This window comes from Falco peregrinus, chromosome 7 (assembly GCF_023634155.1).
Source record: "Falco peregrinus isolate bFalPer1 chromosome 7, bFalPer1.pri, whole genome shotgun sequence".
Taxonomy (NCBI): Eukaryota; Metazoa; Chordata; class Aves; order Falconiformes; family Falconidae; genus Falco; species Falco peregrinus.
Window position 1 is genome coordinate 73,902,370 of NC_073727.1, and position 14,857 is coordinate 73,917,226.

The window sequence follows — 14,857 nt, forward strand, 5'->3', positions numbered from 1 at the left end:
TGGTTTCACAATGCTATTGAATTGTCTTATATTACCATTAGTCACCATAATCCAGAGCAGAGTCCGTGCCTCTGATAGCAGAAAAATCAGGGAGAAACAGTTATCCAACACAAGCAAGTGCTTTATAGTTAGAGCTGAGTTAGCAATTCCCCTGTAAAGCTTTACATTCCAGGCTTAAATTCCTGACCTTCGAAAAACCCACGTAACCAAAGCAGAGCTAAGTTTGAAGGTACTCTCATCAGAGATCTGATACTAGTTTTTCATCACTTAAAGCATGGTGTCAATATAAATGCAAGTTGGTTCATAATCTTTTTAAAAACTTTTTTTTTTGTGTGGAATGATTCAATTTAGAAAAAATATACATTTCAAAGCACTGCATCTTTAAATCTCTCTTTCACTTTGACAATTTAAGGAAAAGAGCACTGAAACAGTTTAATATTGAAGTTGTTGTTCTGTGGGTTGTTAATCTTTTTTCAAGCGCTTAGTTCAGCAGCTCGTATTACCTTTGCACATATAAGCACGTTTTCAATTGCTACTAAAGTTGTCATCACATAACAAAAATGAAATAATAATGATTTGACACAGCACTGCTGACAGAACAGTGACAAAAAATATTGCTAATGGTTTAAAAAACATTTAAAAAACCCTCAATAAATCATAAAATTCAAATTCTATTAAATGTAGTTCTGCCATTTCCAAACTAAAAGGAAAAAATATGTACATTTACACCAACATTGTGCATAATAAAAAGCTTTTCTTGAAATCTAAGTCATGAATAAAGCCCGCCACCTTCAAGTTTATTTACCTGTCTACTTATAATTTTTTCTTCTAGGCTGTCCCACATTAGTTTGAGCTCTGAGAGAGGGTCTTGAACAGTGTGCTTGTCACTCTCCTCTGTGACCTTCTTCAGCAATAGTTCTGCCTGATGGTTCAGTCTTTCCATTTCTATCTGCTGCTGATAAGCTTCTGTCTTAAATTGCTATGGTAAATAGAAAAAGAATACAAATGTATCATAAGTAATAATCTTCTTGAATATAGTACAGTACAGTGATGTATTGTAAATATATTACTGTTAACTTTCATAAATATGGGAGTTTGTTATGCAATGCTTTGTCAAAATGCTTGTAAGACACTGATGATCCAGACAGTCCTAGCTAACTAAAATACCCAACAACATCTTACTATTCTAGCAGATACTGCTAACTGCAACCAGAGGATGATAAAGAAGACCAATAGGAAAGTATTCTCCAACAACCTCCCTGGTCTGCAAAAAAACCAGAATATATCTTGAGTAACTTCTAGCTCTTGTGGTTGTGATAATATAATACCTTAAACTTCAAGTAAAGTTATTCTTCAAAAGAGCCAAAAGCAAATATTCTTTAGTAGAACACTCTCTTGCACACACAACTTGGGCAGCCGTCTGAATACAACTCATCTGTGTGTTCTGCACTAGGTAAGATTATGGTTCACTTGAAGTTACATTGTAAAATAAACAATCTGCCCACAGTCAAAAAAATGTACAAGTGAGCAACAAAACCAAGGACGTTCCCTGATCATTATACATCCCTGTTTTTTATATATAAGACAACAACCTACCAATGTCGTACTCAGTCACAGATCTATACAGACAGGTTTCTACGTTAGCCTGAAATTTTTATTTTCATCTTACTCACGTATTGGGAACATTGTGGTCTGTGTGAGCATTTGGCTAAAGCCTATAACGGCAGAAGTGAAGCTTTGGAGGCATTCTCTCAGAGCCTCAAGGAAGCTATTCATAGTAGAAACCAGAAAACATAAAGGTCATAGCAAAAGAACCCTGTACATAATAACCTTATAGCCTTTGAAAGAGACAGAATGCTGTTACAAGTATTTTCTGGGCTATCAGAACATTTTCACAATGTGAAATGTAGCCTCACCAAAACTTGAAATAGATTTTCAAATTAAAGGCATTTTAAAACTAAAAGTTTGCAATGAAATGTTACTTGATTTTTTCACAGATTCTTTTACTAGAAGCTGAAAATGAAGATTACTTTTGAATCTTGAGAAATACAGAAAAATACTAAACAACACAGAAAAATGCAGACAGATTAACATGTAAATGAAATAAACTGTTAGTTCGTACCTTAAGTTCCTCAGTTTGCTGCTTCACTGTCTCCAGATCTGTTCCAACTGGGGACATAGATGCTAACTTGCTGCCAGCAATGTCCACCCAGTCAAATATTGCCTGAAAATCACAGTATGAAATTTAAGCGTGAGCAGAGAAATACTGTCATGTTTGAAAGTTGTTTTAAGTTAAGTATCAGGTTATGTTTTTTTTACTCCAGAGAACAATATTGCTGTGCTCTTTGAACGAAAATAGCTTTCTTCTGCAAAACCTAGGTTTCTTTGCAATACAAGGGATTAAATACTAATTAAAGTAGTCCATGTAGCAGTTACAAGAATGTACATGCTGCAAGACTGAGCTTCTACTAGCACCAATATTCTGCCAGTACCATTCATGCTGAGTAGCACTGTACGTCTTGAGTAAAATCACCAATTTTAATGACTTCCCTGAAAGGCAAATACAAGACAAACTCTGTTCTGCAGTCCTTCGGAGTGAAAATGGAAGACAGTAGCTTAATGATAACAAACTTTAAATGATGATTACATACAAACTTCTTCTGAAGGACGTTATCTGTGTAAGGAACATGGAACACAACCTGTTCCGTACATATTAGGTAGTAAAGGGCTGTAACTGAGCTTGACTGAATCACTATAGGATAATGCAGTTATAACAAATTATAATAAATTAAATCTCCCTAGTTCTGGGACTTTGTGGGTACTTCTTTTGAACTTGATATAATGCAGAACAACCTCAAAAATACTCTTATTTACAGATTAAGAACAGCTGTATCAATCTGGGTAATTGCACAGGCCAAAAAATCCACCTTTGTTAGGCCCTTTTCCTCCTGCCCATTATCTGTGATTCATTACAGACAAAAGTTTAGGACAGCCAGTCAGAGCTGCCCACTCTACACAGCTCCCTGAGAAAAGGAGAGCTACCCTCAACATGTTCAACAGGTTGAGGCAGCTGCAACTAACCATCTGCCCACAATACTTTTCATACTGTCTATTTAAATGAGCATAGGGTGGCACTTAAGAGTTCTTTCACAAAGTATCAAGCTTGTAGCATCTACAGTGCACAGCCACAGGAAATACAAGCATTAAACCAATGGTAGCGTTCCTAATGTAACCCTGGAAGTCAACCTCTGAGCAGTATGAACATAGGAGAACTTGGAGAAAAATACATAGTGGGGGTGCACTGGAAAACAGGCATGCTGCATTATTAGTGAGGAGTGTTCTACCTTCAGTGTCATGTGAAACTCTAATTTTAAAGATTTAATGAACCAAGAAAGACAATAATTCCACTGAGAAAAAAAAATAGTTTTGCAAATCTGACCATGTTTGGAATCTTTTCAGATATTTGAATCTCCTAGACACTCACTGACAGAAGATATGAGGCATGCCACTCTGCCAAAGCATGCAAAGAATATACAAAAAAACCCCCAAAAATACAGCACACAGAGAGAAAACATCATAGAATAGTCTGGTTGGAAAGGAACTTTAAAGGTCATCTAGTCCAACCCCCTTGTTGTTTGTTTGGGGGGTGTGGGGGTTTTGTTTGGTTTTTTTAAAATTTCATCTGTTGTAGTATATACAATGTACAAGATATCTTTAAAAAACTGCTGGAAAATTTACCTACAGATTTAAAAAGTTTATCATCTTCTAAAGTACTGTGATAGGATAAATTATACTAAGAATTAGTATAATGGTCCAGCAATACTATGTTCACATCCAACTGAAATATTTGACTTACAAAAAAAGGTAGAATAAAACTGAAGTTCTTTGACTCTCCTCCACTCAACGAAAACAGCAGCAAGCGAGTATATGAACCTGTATTCTGTTCCTTTCAGATCACGTCAATGTGTCACAACTTCAACTTGCCTATCATATGAAGTACTGACTATCACAAGAAAAAGTGAGCAGGATTACTGTGGATGTGTGATATCAAAAAACCTTTGCTCATCTCAATATAAAAGGGGACATTAATTTTGAATCTAAACAGTGCAATACATGCACAACTATATGAAGAAAACAACCCAACAAATTTATTCTTTAATGCCAAAAAAACTCAACAAAACCAAACCCAACCTGAGAAAAAAAAGTATCTGCCTACTAAAGAAAATAGTCACTGTAATCAAACCGATACATTACTTGTCACTTACCCAATCGCATGACATCTTTTACTACAATCACATTAAATCCTATTGACTCAAGATTGGGTTAGGTATATCACACCATCTTACCTGCAGTCCATCTTGGTATTGAACAGCTGCCTGCATAGCTTCAGCAAGCTTATCCACCCGTTCTTTCCATGTTTTGTTCAAGGCATCCCAGGCAGAATTCAGCTGCAAGTAAGTACAATTTGCTCCAATGGACAAAAGAATTTTACTGGTGTATAATGTGCATTCACTAATTATTCATTTCTGAATAACACAAACTAAGCATGAATAGTCCATATTCATCCCATATTAACACTCATGTTCTCCCTATCACTGCATAGTTAGTTTCCTTCAGAATACACTAGAGGCTCTGGATTACAAAAGCTGTAAACTTCAATACTGATTACCGAGTACGTTTTTAACATAGGGATTATAGTTAATACAGGAAATATTATTAAGTCATTTGAGGTTGCATCATTATAATAAAGGTAGCTTAAAAGAAACATACATTGCTGGACATTAGAGAAATTAAAAGTACTTTGTAGTCATCCAAACAGAATTGTCTCAGTTAAGATGTCTCACTTGGCATAAACCAGATATACCTGAAATTTACTCTAGCATTACTTTTGAAAAAAGTAGCCATCTACCATATTAATCAGTATTTTTACAGAAAAATCTGTCTTTTACAAAAAATTTAACCCCATAAATCAATAAAACAGAAGTGTATATACATTCTAATCTTATCTGAGTCAAGATTTCTTTAACTGAAAGGTAAACCTTTGTTTTACCACAAAGGCTTCAGGGGCATCACTTGCCACAAAACTTTTTATTTTCAAGAGCTGTTGGGGGTGGAGAGGATATACCAATTTCATCTGAACAAGTATCTAACAGAACAGATTTATGCATCTGCATTTCCCATACCTCATCTATACTCTTGTTGACAATGGGTTTGTCAGGTTCTCCACAAGCAGCTCGAAGTTCAGAGCCAAGGCTCACAACCGTTTCTAGCTCCTCTTGTAGTCCATCAATTTCTTCTTTAGCAGCCTACAAAGAGAAAAAAAATCCAACACTGCAAATACTAAATTTAATAATCTATGTACAACTTTCAAGATAGAACACAACAGGATTCCACCTTTGTTTTCTTTAAATTTACTTCAACTTACAACTGCCTGCTTAAAATACAAGCATCCCTTTGCAGCATCAGAGTGAAAACAACTGACATCAGTCTAAATTACAACAATGCCTTATGTTGTTGTTTTGCATGAGATGGAAAAAATAAACAGGAAGTTGTAAATTACATTTCTTTAATCAGAGCGTTTTCTTTTTCAGAGGTTATCATTCAACCTTCAAATCTTTAACTATCAGCATAAATAATTACAGGCTTAGAGCATAATTCATAGATCATCATATATCTGTACACCTTTCATTTAGATGTTATGTATTATTTGGGGAATCTAAAGTATGTATAACTTTTAAAAGCCTCAGTGACATGCTTATTATATGCATGTTTATAAACAGATATGCAAATAATAATGACAGGCACATGTTGCATGTTCATTGCAATTAAGCACTGATACATGTTATTTACTGTAGGCTCTTTAGATATCATTATAGTAGATTTCTATACGATTATCCCTCTTGGCCTCTTAAAAAAAAAGTTTCCTCTGGTATTATATAGTAATTCTGTCTTTTCTCTGCATACTGTAAATAAAATACTTCAAGTATTTTTAAAAAAAGAATACTTTCTACTGACCTCAGCAGTTTCTTGCTGTTGCTTGACTACAGATGGGTCAACTCCAGGTCCCTCCAGTTCTCGAATGAAGTCCTGAGTATCTTTAATAGTAGCTACAAGAGCCATATGATCACACCAAAACTTTTCAGCTAGTTCCATTACATCCAGCAATTTGGCCTCCCTTTCCTCAGTCAAGGTCTGGATGTCTTCCCAAATGAGGACCATTTGGTCTAGTTTATCTTGAACAGCTAAACAACAAAGGAACTAGATTACTACCTTGGCAAACAATTCTTGGCCATAAATCTCTCTACAGTTCTACAGCAGAAACATATGTGTACATTTTGAAATTTAGACTCTAAAATTGTTTCATTACAGGACTCCTTATAATGTTAAGTGGAAACAACCAACATGGCCTTTAAAAATAAAGAAAAGGTCATATCCATGATGAATTATTTTAAATGACTGCTTTGCTTTTATAAATCCTTAGCAGCTTCTCCAGGAGAACACAATCCCCAGATTAGTGGACATCAGAAATGAAGATTTTTATATGCTGCAGCTTGCTGCATTTCCAGTACATGAAACTTTCTTCAGTCTACTACCTTTAGCAGATATATCCTTATCAGCTCCTTCTGAGCGAGCAATCATTTCCTCCCCTCTCTGTTTAAGCGTCTCATATACTGGCTGAAGTTTTTCCAGATCCACTGACACATTCTTATTTTCACTGATTTGCTCTTTAATCTTCTCAACTTCTGCTGAGATTGAAGGTGGCTGCCTCAGACGTTCAACTATGCGTTTCAGACTCTCAAGAGTTGGATCTATCTTGTCATGAAACTGGGAGGGTGGTAAAGGACAGAAAGAAGTGGCAGAGAAATTAGAAAAAGAACAACTGAAAAGTGGCATCTGAAATTCTCTTGGAAAAAGGTACTTTAGAATTAATATATTTAACATCTCCAACATGCATACGTGCAACCTGCAATACCCTCCTTGTGGTTCTTCCCTTATTCTAATGTCTAAATTACAAAAATGACCTTGCAAAATGGTAATTCCTCTCAGATTTAAGAATTTACTATCAAGTCTGGGTTCGGTCCCGAGACACTCCACCTGAAGGTACTACACATATTGCAGAATCTACTTGCACTTACTCCTGTGTAATTCATGCAGTAGTTTGTGTCATATTTTGGAGAGCCATGGCTTTCTGTTTTCACCGTTTTAGGGAGATATTTACACTAAAATTAAATACACAATTTTCATATCAGGACCAGCATACTGACATATAACCACCGATTAAGACCTGGTACGTAAAGTCATTCCAAAAGACATTGTTACTGTCCAGGTGTTGCTTGTTAGTGCAGTAAAGGTACATTACTTTCTGCAACTCAAAGCATACAACAGTGTGTATTATATTCACCCACATTTGGCTGAGCCCAGGAAGGTACCCAGAAGCTCAATTACAGCCGTATTAACATGGTTCATCCCTTGGTACTGGTCCAAAGTTAGCCTTTACTACATGCTTTTGGATCCATAGAGATTCTTAAAAATATTTCACCATCATGCTCCTTTCAAATTACAGATATTAGTAATTGTGGCTGCATTTAATGATCCTCCAGGATCTACAAAAAGCACTCTTGACTACACTTGGGAAAGGTGCTAGAAAGAGCACAGCAAAACAAGGATTACCCTGTGTGAACAAATAGCTATATCCTTTCTATTCAAAGGAACATAGGCAATACGTACGTAATTACTTTTTCCCACCATACAACCCACTTCAAATCAGACTCTGCGACTAATGTTATGGACTCAGTGCTTTTGTTAGAAATGTGAATATCATACAAGGCAGCAAAATGTGTTACGAAAGATAAGTAGCTTTCTCACATACAAGACTCACAAAAAACTAATTGTGGCAACAAAACCTTACCAAGTGATAAAAACCAAAATTAAATTGACAATATTCAGGTCTAATTTTAGGACATACATGTTATATCTTTAAGTTGTTGGTGCATTCAAGGCCCATGCAAGTGGGCTTCCTTGTACTTGTACTTCAATGAATGAGACAAGGTGTTTTAGAACTTAAAAGGAAGAAAATGCAAGTCATTACAGCCTCTCCTTATGGCTCCATAGGTTACGTCCTGCCTTTGATACATAATGCAATTTAATATAATTTAAAACCTGATGAGTTAAGTAATTATTCTTCCAGGACTGTCTAGACAAACGTTGATGTAGACATCATAGTACAGAGCTCTGATAATATACATTTACGTATCTTAATAAAAAAAGGAGATTATATAAAATTACATTCTGGGTATTACAACATTTTGCTTTGGTATCTGCATATACATTTAGGTATAGAAAATGAACGTTAGCTTTAACATCTACATATACATTTACGTATACAAAATGAACCTTAAGACACTGCATAAATAATTATTTTCACAACATCTGATTATATTCTAGCTGTTACCAAAGAATGCATTTTTATTCCTGTTGTCTGTACTTAGTACAACATGTTAATACCTGTCACATGCAAAGCAGGGACTCGAATAATAAGTAAATAACTTGATCTTCAAACCTGCGCCTCCAAATAGGGGGAGGACTGAGCATTTATGATAAAGGAAAACACTGAATTTAAATAATCGGGCTTCTTTCCAAGGTGTCAATAAGTAAGGTCTTTAGAATGACTGAAAGTATAATGTAATGTCTATAAACAGTTCAAAAGCAGAATGATACCTGATGTAACTTTTTCCCTCAGGTTCTTAAACAGTCTTCAGGAGCTAGGAATATGACATTAAGTACAATGACCCATGACAAAAATTATTTAGCATGTGGGCTTGAAGAGAACTTTAAGGTCTATTTCTTTACTTAGTATTTTAGACCTGAGCAGAATATAACACTTAATCTCCAGCAAACAGAGAAAAAGGGGAATTTCCTATAAAAACAGCAGTACAGAACAAAGTATTTCATTCCGGTTTTTGTACGGGTTCATGGACACAGATTTACTGAGCTCTTTTCTGAATTTGGGGTTAAGTAAAAGATTTTCAGTTTAGGTTTAATCATACTTAACTCAGTATTTAAAAGTCTCTAGAATGTGACACCTAACAATACTCTAATTGAGGTTCACTGCATAGGCTAAGATATGCAGCTTTTGTGGGCTCGATCTGAATTTTGTGCTTATGATGACATTTTGTTACATTTAACTGCTCACAAGACTTCTACGTAATAGTTCAAGCATACATTACATTAAGTTCTTGTGGGTCTGCAACAAAGAGCAAATGCTATTACCACTGCTAAACTACCTTCTAGTTCCACTCGTAATGGACTGCAACTAAAACTGCCAAATTCTAGATATAACTACGCTCAAGTTAACTGATCAATAGTGACATCCATATACAAACAAAGCATCGGCTAGTAACCTACCAGCAAGAGAAAATGGAAGTGAAAATAAAATCCCACATTTTTAGACCTAATTTTTTTACTTAAAAATTAAGAAGTAGTAACATTTTTCAACTGCAGCAGAGTCATAATACTGACCAATATATAAAATTAGAACCCTATTACTGCTCGAGAAACAGAAAAATCAATGCCATAAGCAGTGATATGAACATTCATAGGTCATTAGGTTGAAAAATCCAGATAAAACAGCAGTTTTGTCTTGATATATACATGTAAGATGACAACGACTAAGTGTCTTTCCATTTGAATGAATCCAATTATACTTGAAACTTAAACTGATACCTGGGTACACTGAGAAATGGCCTCATCCAATGCCAGTGCTCGCTTTTTGACATCTTCCTTAATTTTACTGTAAAGGGTGTCAGCGGCCACATATTTCTCTTGGATAGAAAAACCTTCTCCTGGGCTCAGCTCCAGCAACTGAGGCCCGGTTTTGTTCATCTTATCTATATGAGGCTTGTGCTCAGCGATCAGCTCACGCAGTTGCTATAACAAACAAAAAAACTTATCAGTTTCTTGAGCTTGCACCACCACATTACAGCTGTCCACACTTCTAACACATCCAGCTGGCAAGAAATTCCAAACAAATACCCTTTGTCCTAATGTATAATACAAATATCAAAGAAAGTTAATGACTGCTTTGCCAGTGGTCGCTCCCATTCCAACGCAGAGCTATCCAGGCACGAAACACCACAATTAGAGATGCACTGGAAAAGGTCCATGCAACACTTTTGTAGGACATATGATTACAGGTCAAATATAAGATGCTAGCAACAGACATTCCCCATCGTATTTAGTACCCATGACAGAAACAGCAACAATATTCCAGACATGCATAACATCACCATGTATATACTTTTCATGTTGATATTTGTGTCACTTGCCGCAGACTTTTGTTGAAGAACATCACAGGAGGTGGTACTGGCATTGCAAGAATATTAATTCATACTATCCTTAATTTAAGGAGGGGGAACTAACACAAGGAAGTGTCAAACAAATAAGTGAAAATGACAAAAGGACAAGGAATACTGGTCAGTACAGTACTAGCAACCTAGTTTAGCAGTCTGGCCTCTGGCCACAAGATCCCTCTGTCTTCACAACAGTGCTATTACCTAATCAACACAAAGTTTAACAAGTAATTAATAAGTAAATCAAATTTGATCTCAGCTGTCTACTCCCTCTCATCATCCACCTCTGAATTAAGTCAAAACCGCAGAAGACTGTGCAGAGGCTTGTGGAAGTGAAAGATCACAAAGTGCCTTCCAACTTGCCCAAAGATTTGGGTTTTGTTTACTTGCACCCATAGATCTGATAAAAGAGGAAGTTTTTTCATGGGAGTAGCCCCATCCTTCCCTCCAGTTCTTTTTGTTTTCTCAGCTCATCCCTCCCTCTCCAGAAAAATCCCACTGTCTTGTGAGGAACTGTCCCTCTCAGTGCTGTGGATTCCATGCATTTCTGTCTTCTAGACCCTGTGTAGGAACGTAAGAGGCACATGCTCTGTTCCTCCCAGCTGAGAGTTTGTTTAAATTAATGAAGACATGGAAAAGAGCCTGTATCAGTCTCAGTATAAATAGATCTTCTTCCCTTCAACTAAGCTCCTTCCCTTAAAAAGAAATCCTGATACTGGCTTGCTTACTTGCTCCTCCCCAGAAGAGGAAAGGTTGAGAAGATTGAAAAGACAGTGGCCACGACTCTCTACAGTCCCCTGATGACAAAACAGCAATGAAAGTACAGAAACCCCTGACTCTAGCTTACTGAGAATGTAACTGTATCTGTATACCTTGCAACAAGAAAAATAATGTTGATTAGCAGAGAAGAGGTGAAACTAAGAACAGTTTGATGATTTTTAGAAAATCACTTTCTATGTTTTATTTTTGCGCACAAATAGACGATTTGATGCAAGGCCACAAAAGTGCAAATTTCTGGGTCCAAACCTTATGCTAGTACTCTGCTCACAGCTCAGTTCAAACCAAACTGACTGCAAGTTACTGACACAAAATCAGCTCTATGAATTCCATGACTTGGAAAAAGGTAGTCATCAGTAAACACATCAGAACAGAAAATGTAAGTGAATATAGAAAACTGTTTTCAATTCACATTCAGAACTTTTTTTTTTTTTTTTTTTTAATAGAACAATAAATGATTTTGTCTTCTCCATGATCTACTATTGGGTAAACAATTCCAGTAAACAAGTATGTCAAATCAGATTACATGTTAAAATTCCTTGACATTAATCTTCTACTTAAAAAACAAATCTCAGCTAATAGCATAGCCCAGGGAAAATGCAAAAATAGCAGCTCATCTGAAGGGCCTCTCATGCAAGCAGAATGATTAAAGTAGATGGGGAACAATCCTGTAAGTAAAGCCAGCATGATTTGGTTCACGATGAGTAATCAAGATAGTTTCTAAAGCTCATGTTATATAGCTAGTCTTAATAGAGCATGCTTGTTCATTGTGGATGTAACAGGAAGACAAATGAGTGAACCCAGCGTTTACCAGTACATAAGAGTGGCACATCTTCATTAACTGGTCTCAGAGTAAACAAGACTTTGAAGCCAGGGTTCATCCTACCTAACCTGAGTCACTTAATTGAGGCAGCTAAAATAAAAAAAGAGTTATCTATGCTCAGTAGGGAGAGACAGGTATCTCCAGTAGCCATACAGGCTTTGCATATGCCAAAACACGCAGGTTTTCAACCTCACCTGATGCATCTGATTCCATGTGATACTAGTAGCCATATATGAAATGTACTAATTTTATCCCAGCTGATTATTCCTCCATGTAAGAAAGCTGATACGGTGGCCAGCCTACAACACTGTTGCGCCTATTTTGTGATGTTATGGTAAACCATAATTTCTTTTAATTATTACATAACAAACATACTTGACATGAGAAATGATTATGGGATTGGCTGGAACACAAGCAATCAATTCCATCTTCCTGGCTCAGCTAGGTTTAGATCCAATGCTACCCACAAAACAAAAGCCAAATTTTTCACACGTGCATAAAATCAGCGTATGTGTATATTTGTAGATAGACTGTACACAAAGGCAGCATTTCACCTTCAGCATTCTGACAACAGGTATGCCAGTTCTTTAGATAGTCAAGTTTTACATTCTTTTGTTTCCTCCTACAATGTCCGATGTCTGTTCTTTCTGTTTATGGGTTTGGTTTGTTCTAATACTGACAATAATGTGTACTTTTAAATATAATTCTTCATTATTAACTTTTGAGTGCTCAGCTCTCTCACTACAATGACAATTTTTCCACCTTTAGAGCTCTTTTATGCTTATACATGTTTTGATGCCTTCGTCACAGAATCTTGTTTGCATGCACAGTCTGGGAAACAGTAGAGGCATGATTGAAAAAGTATTTGTTTTGTATTATTATCTTAAATAATTATTTTTTCAACAGAAGTATAACTGGGTTTGAAGCATTTAGCAGAGCACTCCACAATTCTAGGGAGAGTACTGCTTGGCTTTTGACAGTTTTGTTATTCAAAACTAGCAAAACACTTACCCTATGCTCTTCTTGCTGTTGCTTTAAAGTTTCATATTCAAGGGCTGGCGCAGGAAGCTGAGAAATGATCATTTCTGTTTCGGTTAACCATGGCCAAAGCTCTTCATAAGTCTCCCAGAACTGGTTAACCAGGGATTGAGCCCGTTCCAGCTGGAGGTTTCTTTCAGAGTTAATTTGACAGATGGCATCATATTTCTGTAAGAGGCTTTCCATCTTTTTCTGTAAAATAATATTAACAAAAAATAGCAATGTATTTTTTTCCACAGGTCTGTATTAATTTCTAAACAATCCTTGATAATTAGAGCACCAAACCACAGTGAACCAAATCTAAATTTGGTAATGTTTCTACAGCACCAGTGTTTAAGGTGGACAGAATCAATATTGCGGGAGATATGAATTTGGCAGAGTAGTTTCAAGGTAATTAGAACATGTTCAATGATACTGATATTTTCAAGTAACACTTTATTCATAGGGCTTCTAGCCAAGCTGCAAATGATTTGACCGAAGATGTTAGTCCAACTTCCTCACTGAGGACGCTTATCTTCAGTGACATTTAGCAAAAACTACGTTTTCCACAGCATTTCTGAATCAAAGCATGAATAATACACAAAAATCTGTTGCTTTGTTTTTAAATCTGACAAAAGAATAGGGTATACTGTTGTGCTTGTAGCTTACAAACTTGCAACAATAATCACAAAACATTATTTTCCAGGTTAGCATACATTAGTTAATGAGGATGTGTTACTATTAATAATATAACTAAAAGGTTTAAACAATGTAAGTCTATTGTATTTGGGCATGTGATAATAAAAGTATCAACTAGCTATACATTTTTCCTATGGAAGACTGCCCATGTTACTACTTCTTTGAAATATTGTATGTGACAATGCACATAAATGCTAGCTTTGGAAAAACTAGACACATACGCAAGCCATTGAATGTGAAGTAAAGAATCTTTTTTGGCAGAACAAGCTATCCTTTCATTTGTTATGTCTTGCATGTAAATTAAGTATAGAGATGCTATCTAAAGGACAAAAAATAGCCTAACACACAGATTTACAGTATTTTTTACAAATACAAATATTTAATAAAGACTCACATAAAACTGCTCTCCCTTATGACTACATTTTCATAGACAGAACATCTTGTCTATTTTAAATTCACTTAAGAGCAAATGAAATTTATTCAGAGATCCTGCAGTAAAGCACAATTAGTGAAGTATTGCTCTTCAAGGAGGGTGGTCATTGGAAGGACTAAATTTATATAACATACCCAGCCTCATCACAATTTAGCAAAAAAACCCCAATCCCACAACTAACGCGTTATTAAATGCCAATGTGAAAAATCCGTTTCTCTACATAGACAGCGCCAACACAAGGCTCCGTGTCTGCGTGTAATAAGTAAAGGCATAAGAATGCCTTTCACTGACTGTGTTAGTCAACAGGATGGAATCATCTTGGCAAGTAACATCTACACTGAAATCAGCAGAAACTGAATCTTTACTCTCATTTCTGCTCATTTCTGCACAGCCATCTGATCCATCACAGAAACACAGACGCAGAGTGACTCTAGGGAACTCAGGAAGATAAAACAGCCAGATTCCACACACATCACACCAGATGACTAATACCTATTCACTCAATTGTCCATTGGCTAAAATACTATTTACCATGCATGCAGATGGTAAATGGGGCTCCAAATTAGTGTCAGACAACGAAGCAAGTACACAGTGTTTGCTCTTTGAACATCCTGAAGGACAGTGATACATACACAACAGCACTTTTTCTAGGATTATAATCTTCAGACCAAAAAAGTGGACGCAATCAATGCTTTTTCATTTGTGTTTAAAAAAGTCACTACAGGAATCTTTCTACTTACACACTGCCTACATATCTAC

At 36.1% G+C, this 14,857-nt stretch overlaps 1 protein-coding gene across 1 annotated transcript in view; it reads right to left on the reverse strand.

Moving 5' to 3' along the window:
- Positions 1-14,857, reverse strand: part of LOC101923360 (dystonin) — a 303,205-nt gene that overhangs the window by 40,493 nt on the left and 247,855 nt on the right. Inside the window, 8 exon segments of the mRNA XM_055811183.1 lie at positions 806-979; positions 2,123-2,224; positions 4,347-4,448; positions 5,184-5,306; positions 6,016-6,242; positions 6,594-6,825; positions 9,724-9,927; positions 12,961-13,179. Of these exon segments, the coding sequence (XP_055667158.1) occupies positions 806-979; positions 2,123-2,224; positions 4,347-4,448; positions 5,184-5,306; positions 6,016-6,242; positions 6,594-6,825; positions 9,724-9,927; positions 12,961-13,179 (1,383 nt within the window).